The sequence below is a fragment of the Bactrocera latifrons genome, unplaced genomic scaffold (assembly GCF_001853355.1).
Source record: "Bactrocera latifrons isolate USDA-ARS-PBARC rearing strain unplaced genomic scaffold, ASM185335v1 scaffold_521, whole genome shotgun sequence".
In the NCBI taxonomy this organism is placed as follows: domain Eukaryota; kingdom Metazoa; phylum Arthropoda; class Insecta; order Diptera; family Tephritidae; genus Bactrocera; species Bactrocera latifrons.
In genome coordinates, this window is record NW_017537181.1 from 96,105 (window position 1) to 106,391 (window position 10,287).

Sequence of the window (10,287 nt, forward strand, 5' to 3'; positions counted from 1 at the left end):
CGAAATCAACGTCAAGAAGTGTGGCCGCAAGCCGATTTTCACCTTGCGCTGTGGCGCGCCGCATTTTCGCTCGCAAATGACGTGACAAATAACTTTTGTTTTATGCATTTTGCCATGAGATGCGTATTTCAGGCGCTAGGTTGACAATTTCACGATTTTAGGCGAATTTCCGAAGACCGGAGTTGGGGTTGAAGATGCAAACCGATCTCAAAACAAAAAGTTGCATTGGAGTCAGGAAGTACTAAGGCAACTTTTCCGCACTATTAGAAATCCCGAATCGAAAAAAGTCCGGAATCGACCCACCCTAGTATACAATGCGTAAAAATCGTTTGGGTTTACTGATACACAATAACTTAAAAAAAAAAAATGTATTTGGGCCAGAAGTAAACTATTTACTACATCAGGATGATGTTTGTTTTCTACCTGGTAAAGTAATTTTTATTTGTGAAAAAAAAACATTAATAATGTTTTTAATTTTAACATCACTTCACAGAAATGCGATTATTACGTTTAAATAATTATTTAAACAAGTTCAAATACTCTTTTTAATCGTCTCACTTAAAAGTTTATTATTACATGATATTGATCCGGTTGAAATGTTTTATATTGAGGTTTATTTGAAGCAATTAATGTTTTTTCTTTTCATTAGAAACAACAACCATTGTATTAGTACTTTATTTACTGATAAACACACAAACTAAGAAAACTTAGGGAGTTAGCGGAACATTTTATGAACAATTACCATTGGTAAAACGTAATCCGAAAATGTGAAGATATATTACTTTGAATAGATTTTTTTAACTGTAACATAAAAGCAAAGAGCTTAAAAAATATATATATATATTTCTAATATTAAAAACGGTAAGGGGAATTGTCCTTAGAACAATTAAGGCTTGGGAATTCTTCATGTGAATCCACTACCACTCGAACAGCGCATTTCTTTTCTCCTCTTTCCAATTGAGAGCATCGCATCTACAAAATAAAATTATTCTGGCCAGCGATGGCCCCTGCTTTTCTTCCTGTTGCTCAGCTTTCCTTTCTACACTAACACATGCTTGAATAGTCGTACCCATGAAGAGAAGATTATTGATTCTGTACATCTTTTGTTGCGCGGACCCGTCACAATTTTCTGGAAAGATCTGATTTGTGCTTTCGTAGCATTTTTTGGTTTGATAAATTTATATTTCACGTCTTTTCGTGCTTTGGCTCGGATATTCTACGATGACGTAACGTAGATAGCGTTTAATTTTTATTTAGAAACCTATATTTCCAATAAAGCATTGAGAAGACCGAATTCGAGTTGTGTATACAAGTTCGGAGGAGCAGTCGAATTATACTTTGTGTAATATTTACAATGAGCAGCAATGTTCAATTATATATATATGTTATATATATTTCAAGCACATTAATAATTAGAGGCGTTCAAAAATTAATTGGTGATTGAATAAAGATTATCATGGTTGAAACCACTTGATATATGTATATAAATCAAACAAACAATAAGTCGTGCTGTTGCATTTTTGAAAGTAAAGCAATTAGGATATTAAAAGTAACCTTATTTATATATTCAACGTAATTTCTTCATATCAAGTAAAGATTATGGAAAAATAAAATAATAGAATAACTTATAATACAAACATATGTAAAAAATAGAAGTAATGCGGATTAAAAAGTTAAAGTTGTCTTTAACTCGCTCCTATACTCTACTTTAGAGCTCTACCTCACCTCTATTTTCTTTATATTTGATTTATGCCAGATTTTCGTTCATACTAACATGCATGCATGAAATAATATAAAGCCACGCAGAAAATATACATTTTAAGTCTAAAATAATATTATAATCATTAAATGCAGTCATTTAATAGAAAAGTTTATAAAATATTGAATTAAATGACTTTATAACTGATTTATTCTAAAAATTACTTAATATTAGAATCTTTTTAAGAAAATTGATGATTTCATCCAAATTTCCGTCCTTTGAGTTGGAATTCGACAACAATTTGAGAAAATTTAAATAAATGTGTATAACTAACCAGGCAATCTTTTAAAAATCATTCAATTAACAAGTATTACACGCATTTGTACGTATATTTCGTATAACAACAATAACTGGAAGTTACTGAACTGAATATTAATTCCCTCTTTCGGTTTATGCTTTCGCTCTTATTCACTTTATAAATGTATAGAAATCGTTTTTTATAATTTTCTCAAAATACGTAAAACAAAGCAAATCAATATTCAATAGTACAACCATTGGTAGTACATTTCGGATTATTTAACGAGAAGCAAAGCATATCAAGAATGAAAGTAACCAGTAACGAAATTTTTAGAAAAGTATAAATACTATTTTAAGAATTAAATTGAAATAATGAACATTAAGAATCAATAAAAAAAGAAATAATTTTATTAATATACCATAGTTTTGAAACAAAGGATGGGATACTTTTATACTTAACATATAAATTACATATTCCTTAATAGATGTTCTAAATTAGTGTCAACTATATTTTAATACCATTACATATTACATACAGCAAAGTAGTTATGAATATTATATATTGTTTGTCGTGATTAAATAATTCAGAAAATAGCTTTAGGATACTGTCTACTTCATATAAAGCTTAACAAATTTCTGAGGTACTTTCATTTATGTCGTATGCTGTACTTTTGGATATCTGTTCTTTCCTGCAATTGATGAGGACAAATTAATCCCTACAGCCTTATTCAGAAAGATTCAACTTAAAATAAAATAAAAATGTTACCTTAAATTTTTGCGGTAAAGAGATACTTTAAACCGTTATCAACATATAAGCCACATGAGACCAATAATAATTATATATTTACCCTTAACGTCGTCATCCTCTAGTGTTGTACTTGAGGAATCTGTTGATTCCTTAACTTGAGATCCTTCACCTTTCTTGGTAATCATACTCCTACCTGAAATTTTTGTTTTTGTATTTTTTTAAGCATATTAAGCTTAAAAGGTGTTGTCCAAAGTAAACAGGACTTTTTGAATCTAGCGTCCCCTGGTGGCGCCATCTATATGCCGACTGGTGCGTTAAAATCTGCTATTTTTATCGATTTTCCAGTGAGATTTCACGACATTTCATTGATTGGAAGTGAAGTTTTTGCGTTTTTAGTGTTATCGGTGCGAAAATGAGCTTCGAACATAGAGCTAATATTAAGTTTTGTTTTAAAATTGGTAAAACTTTTACCGAAATGTTCCAATTGATGAAACAAGTTTATGACGACGATTGCCTATAACGTAGCAGAGTCCACGAGTGGTTTCAACGTTTTAAAAGTGGTCGTGAGGACATAAATGACAATCCGTGATCACCGGAAATTCCATCGAAACTGTGAGTGAATTCATCCAAAGTCAGCCGTTTTTTGATGATTGAAATTCATGAAAATGGAATTGAACATCTTCAAAACATCGATTTATCGCATTTTAAACAAACATTTGGGCTTACGAAAGGTGTGTGCATGGTTTTTTCCACACAAATTGGCTGACGACCAAAAATTGTTCAGAATCCAACATTCGAAGGACGATTATTTGACCGAAAATCACATTTTAATCATTCAGTACAATACAGTATTCACCTGACATGATACTATGCGACTTCTTTCATTTCGCAAAAATGCATTTGCCCATGAAAGGAAAGCGTTATGCAGACGTAGGCCATTCAAAAGGCTTGCACCGGCATACTGGTTGCCATATTGGCTAACGAGCTAAAACACTCGTTCGATATGCTTTGGACTGTGCAAAAAGCTGTACTGAAGTAGAAAAATACTATTTTTCATAAAATAAATTGATTTGTTCTGTTTTTTTTATTTTTTGAAGTCTTGTTTACTTTGGAATTTACCTTGTGTGACGCATTTGTAATTTTGTATGCTAAATGTTTTCTTTACGGACATCGTACATATCTGCACATATATGCAATTCTTAGTCTTCAACTTACTTGAAAAATTTCTGGTTGCTAACATTGTAGTAAGAATAGCACCCTTAAGTTTACGCCGAGCATTGAATTTTTTGAGACAATCCACAGTTTCTTGGCGATGAACCACCGAAGCCACACGCTCTCTTTGCTGTAAGTAATAAAATAAATTTTATACAAGAAAAGAAGCCATTTAATTTACAGTAAATAAAAAGGCAATATTTTAATCTGCAAAAATTTAGGGAATACTTACGCAAATCCATGGATGCTTCAGCGCTTCAGCCGCAGTAATTCTCTTATTTGGATTAACTGTTAGCATTTGATTTATCAAGTTTTTTGCTTCAGGTGTTACGGTATCCCATTCGGGCGATGGATACTATAAGATAATATGTGTATATATTAAGGAGGAAATTAAGGGGGAAAAATTATGCTTACATCATATGCCCCAGCCTTTATTTGAGAGTAAAGACGATGTTGATCCTCATCCCAAAAAGGTGGATAACCGACTAGTAAAATATATAAAATAACTCCTACGAGTTCAAAAGTAAATTTTAATAAAACTGTAGGCGCAAAATTGGGTTTACAAAACATAAGTATGAAAAATAAAACAAAAAAAATATTTTTTTGTTGCTGTGATCACAGAGTAAGAACAACACGGTAACTATCTCTACATCCCTGTCAACTAACTTAAATATTCAAATGGAAAACATTTTAAGTTATATTTATTTTCAAAGGTTTTTTCATGCAATATATGCCTATAGTATCGTATAAAATATGAAGAATAATTTCTTGCTTACCACATGCCCATATATCTACCGATTTGCCATATGGCTCCTTTTTGAGCACCTCCGGCGATAAGTAGCCAGGAGTGCCGGCAAAACCGAACCATGCCTGATGGTCGCCCTGAACTTCTATGGCTAAGCCAAAGTCGGCGAGTTTAACAGCTGCACCCTTAGCTTTACTAGCTAATAGTAAATTTTCTGGCTTCAGATCACGATGCACCACACCATTCTGATGGCAATGATTAACCGATTCCAAAATTTGTTGGATGCAGTGCGATGCATCAGCCTCTGAATAAAATTCACGTGCAACAATATCTTCAAACAGCTCACCACCAGTAACACTGCAATTGTAAATTGAAAAAATGCATTTCACTTTGAACGTTCACGATAGTTCGCTATATACAGACATTCATGTAAATATGCAATATATAATCACATTCTCCCACGCAATATGTATATAGATAAAAAAATACTTACAGATCAAAAACCAAATAATGATAATTTTCTTCCTGTATGCTATCGTGCAGTCTGACTGTAATAGGAATCATTATGGTTTAGTGAAAGAAAAAATGCAGAGTAAAGTTTAAAATTTTTTCCTCAATGTAACAAAATATATCATATGCATGTAGTATTATGTATTTTTAAAATATTATATATTGAATTTTTGGAGCTTCAATAAAGTTGAATGAATTTTAAAAATATTCGGGACAGTAGAACTTACCGATATTAGGATGATGTAGTTTTCTGCAAATTCTAGCTTCTCGCTCTAATTTTTGGAAATCTAAAAATAAAAATTTATATACATTTACATAAATCATTAGATACTGGTAAGAACTGTTTTTGCCATACGATCTTTGAAATGATTTTTGTTAAAATATGTAATCTCAACAATTATGAGAATACATACAATCCACTCATTTTAAATAATTAATTTGTTCTCGGCAATTTATCCTTGAACATATTTACCTTAGAAAATGTCGACATAATAAATGACATAACATAAACAAACACATCTGTGGCATATGTTGATAGATTTTTTTTAGAAATTGGGCGTTGCCCCACTCTCTAATATATTTAATGTGTATATCTCCTAATCCACCAAAGAAACAACAACCAAATTGAAACCAACCAGATTGAGTATTACATGAACTCTTACCGATAGTGTGAAAATTTATGAAATCGGATGAAAACCCCGATCACTCCCCATATAACGGTACTGTTCAAAACTACTGAAAGCGCGATAAACCGATAACTACATGCCCCAGAAACGTAAAAATTTTCCACCGTGATGGTATGACAAGGCTTTATAGGGACCGTAGTAAAAATTGGGAAATGGGCGTGGCACCGCCCACTTTTTGATTTCGATAAAATTTGGAATGTTTTTCATATTCCTATATCACGTTGTGAAAATGAGCGAAGTCGGACAAGAACCACGCCTACTTCCCATATAGCACAATTTTAAATTCCACTTGATTGACGAATAATGCCTTTAATGTGTGCCACCTTATGACAGACAATTCTTCAAATCCACCTAAAATTGTTCAACACTCTAGGTACCCAGTACCTATAGTTGACTTTTGATCGAAAATATCGGTCAATGTGTGAGAAATGTAATAGAAATTCAGACGAGATTCTTTTTCTGCAATAGTAATTCTGCGTATACAAAATGGATGGAATCAGTTCAATAACTTCCCTGATGCCCAATATAAAGATTTCCTGGTGACTTAGTGCTGGATATATTTCAATGGGAATTTCAGAACTTATTTGACTCATAACAGTATATCATTGTGCCTAAAGTGGATATAATTGGGCGAAAGTTGACCTAGCAATCATATATCCATTACCAGTATAATGACTATGTATAATGATTTTGGTTTTTCTAACAAATCTTATGCCGAATATATATGTAGGTCAGTGTATAAGTTATATGTGGTGTATGCATATGTAAAATTATTCCGATCCTCTGGTTGACGTCGTAAGATATTTCGCTAGCTTTGATTAATGCAAGTTGCAAGAGTATAAAATGTTCGGTTGCACCCGAACTTAGCGCTTTCTTACTTGCTTTGAATATCTTTATGTATACGACTGCATAACTATTGAATTTGTCTAACTTACGTTATACTAGTATATACGTTTATTACATCGCCAACATGGTGTGTTCTAATGAAAATGGGTTTTGATGGTTTTTTTAAGTGGTTGAAAAATGAACTTTTAAATTTTGGCGTCGTAATTTCACGACGCTCAGGGGTGTTGTGGAATCCAAGGCAGATTTAAATAGTTATCGGACTGCAAACCTATTCTGATTTTCGATGGTGTTACAGATTGGATTTTCGTCTTTTCGAGCATACGCTAAACCATTATTTGATGCAGTTGTTTACTAATGTGACAAAACATGCAAATGAATACATTTGGAAGCAATCCTATTAACGTTTTTAATGAGTTCCGATTTGAAGGAAGATTTTAAGAGATAACATTTATCGAATGAATAAAGACGTATTTGGGTGTTAAATTATGTTTATTACGTTTTGTAAATCTTCTTTTAATATACGGATTTTTTCCAAAAACTCAATAATAAAGACACTTCGTGTTTTATTCTTATATTTTTCCTTACATAAATTGAGATAAATAAATTCTTAACAATTTCATAACTTACATTTGAAATCTGTCATGCTTTGTTTCTGTTAGCCAAGGTTTCAATTCTGATTCCGACAACTATTACATTGCACAACATCCTCATCCTCATAAGTGAGGCTGACTGCCCAAGCTACACAAGAACCCTTACAGATGTCATTTGCCATACCAATTATTTGAAAGGAACCAAAGGATCATCTAAATGTTTTTTTTGTTTAACTCAAACAAAAACCATTACGAACAAGTCTAAACACACTTTGGATACTAGATCCAAACTCGTCTTCGGCCAACAGACTCACTCTACATAATACCTGGTCTATCTCAAAGAGAATTCTAAAAACTTCGCGAAGAAATAATTAAAGAGGGAATATTTGTAGGACTACTAATATGGCAAATGGTGAAGCACAAGTGCTTTGAAGATAAACTAAATGACCCGGAAAAACTCGCCTGGTTGTGAACATCGTCAAAAATTTTCTAAGAAACCATAAATCGGAAAATTACAAAGGGCTGATAAATCAACTTTTAATTGAGGTCTACTATGTTTTTAAAAATACATATAATGGACACTCATCTCGATTTCTTTCCGTCAATTTTGGGTACATTTAATGACAAACAAGGCGAGAGGTTTCATCATCACAAAAATTATAAATATTTTGTCTGTATTTAGCAATAATTTCTCTAAATGTAACTCATGTTTGTACTTTTTAAAATAGTATATGTTTTGATGATGTCACAAGAGAACCTGAAATCTTTTTTTATGCAGATACAGGGTTGGTCCGAAAAGTAATAGGACTGATTTTCTTCCGCCGCCACTGTACTTCGAAGCGTGCGCGCACTAACTGCATTCGGTAGAGGGTGTTCCTAGCTAAGGAACGAGCGGCTGGTCAGTTGTCTCCGAGCTCCTGGAGAGTCAGGACCAACATTTTCAAGCGACGTGTTTCTGTGAGTGGTGCAACCGGAAAATGCAGCATTCTTTAGAGCAGATGTACGCGATTAAATTCTGTTTAAAACTCGATAAATCTGACACAGAGACGTTTGATATGATCAAGCAGGCTTAGCCAGATGTTGCTTTAGCACGAAGTGGTGTGCTTCGGTGTCGCCAGGCCGTTTTGGAGGGCCGGGATGAGGTCGCTAACGACAAATGGGCAAATCCAAAATGAAAACGATACTCACTGTTTTTTTTTTTTTTTTTTTTTTTTTTTTTTTTTTTTTTTTTTTTTTTTTTTTTTTTTTTTTTTTTTTTTTTTTTTTTTTTTTTGACGTCAAAGGCATCGTCCACCATGAATTTGTTCCTTCTGGACAAACCGTCAACGCCATGTTTTACGTGGAAGTCCTCAAGAGACTCAAACGAAGGGTAAATCGGGTCCGACAAGACATCGTAGCCGATTGGAAGTTGCACCAAGACAACGCCCCGGCGCACACCGTCTTTTTGTGAATGGCTACAGATGTGGCCTATTTTGAAAATTTTTTAAGAAATGAACGAGTCTTTCATAAAACAAATCCTGTATTATTGTTTATTTGCCCTAGTATATACAAAAGTTGATATGAGTTTCTTTCAAATTTACACGAGTAGGAGCAAGTTGGTGCTCTTCGTTTTATCTTACCTACGAGTTGTATTCGTGTGTGATTCAGCTCTGACAAGCCGCTTTTATTTAATATGTTTACTTTTGGTTAAGGTTGTTTTATTGATTTTAAGTTTTGTTTCGACAATATACTATATATTCAAAAAGGGAAAGACTGGTCTGGAATACTGCTTACTGTTGTGGTTTGAACCACGGGCCGGGCATGGGATACTTTCTATCGTTTTATGCTAAAAGTCACAACAATTCATAAATAAAAAATATATATTTCAAAACGTAAGCATGTGCTCAATATTCATGTAAGAATCATTTGAACATTTTTTTCTTCAAAAAATACAAAATAAAATTGCACAACTACTGAGAGGGTGCAGTGGTTTTGGTTTATATACACATACATACACAGTTGTAACTGAATAAGAAAAGGATGAATCATAATTTGAGATGAGTGCATAATAGCTGACAAATATTCCTGAAGCAGTGCATAGAACAATGCAAAATTTACGAGGAACGATCAAGTCTGTGTTCTTACATTACCATATGATTCGCTATAGGGCGTGAGACCCGCTCTCTTCTGCTCTACTCCTGTGCTGTTATTTACTATAACAAGAAACATATTATATATATGTGTAACGGTATACGAAGCAGATACAGAGACTGTGAATATGGGGTACATCATACATATTTATATATGTACTATTCCTTCAGTGATTTACGATGTCACTAAAAAATGTAGATTACCAATTTAACTATTCCATTATGTTGTTATCACGATAAATGATATCCTTGACGGTGGATCCTATAAAATACAAAACTTTAAACGGAATAAATCTAATAAAAGTGTAGTAACCAGACCAGCCTTGGCACCCTTCAATGGAAGCTCTTGGACTTTTCAAAACACAAAATTGTATTGGAATTAGGTATACCAAGTGAAGCCATGTCCTTCTCCACTTGGTCCTTCCAACGGAATGGAGGTCTTCCTCTTCCTCTGCTTCCCCCGGCGTGTACTGCGTCGACTACTTTCAGAGCTGGACTGTTTTCGTCCATCCGGACAACATGACCTAGCCATCGTAACCGCTGTCTTTTAATTCACTGAACTATGTCAATGTTGTCGTATATCTCGTACATCTCATCGTTCCATCGAATGCGATATTCACCGTGGCCAACGCGCAAAGGACCAAAAATCTTTCGCAAAACCTTCCTCTCGAAAACTCTCAACGTCGACTCATCCGTTGTTGACATCGTCCAAGCCTCTGCACCATATAGGAGGTCGGGAATTATGAGTGACTTATAGAGTTTGGTTTTTGTTTGTCGAGAGAGGACTTTGCTTCTCAATTGCCTACTCAGTCCGAAGTAACACCT

The 10,287-nt window shown here is 33.6% G+C and overlaps 1 protein-coding gene across 6 annotated transcripts in view; it reads right to left on the reverse strand.

Moving 5' to 3' along the window:
• The window catches only part of LOC108974071 (calcium/calmodulin-dependent protein kinase type II alpha chain), a 111,476-nt gene that overhangs the window by 61,868 nt on the left and 39,321 nt on the right, over positions 1–10,287 (reverse strand). For 3 of the 6 annotated variants that reach the window (XM_018941686.1, XM_018941688.1, XM_018941687.1), the window contains exons 4-10: positions 5,439–5,498; positions 5,195–5,249; positions 4,733–5,058; positions 4,371–4,465; positions 4,189–4,311; positions 3,960–4,086; positions 2,845–2,937 (exon numbers count right to left, since the gene is read on the reverse strand). In XM_018941686.1, coding sequence (XP_018797231.1) covers positions 2,845–2,937; positions 3,960–4,086; positions 4,189–4,311; positions 4,371–4,465; positions 4,733–5,058; positions 5,195–5,249; positions 5,439–5,498 — 879 coding nt within the window. Of the gene's footprint in view, positions 1–2,470; positions 2,739–2,762; positions 2,938–3,959; positions 4,087–4,188; positions 4,312–4,370; positions 4,466–4,732; positions 5,059–5,194; positions 5,250–5,438; positions 5,499–10,287 lie in introns of those variants that run through there. The other 3 variants (XM_018941689.1, XM_018941690.1, XM_018941691.1) reach the window with 3 other exon arrangements.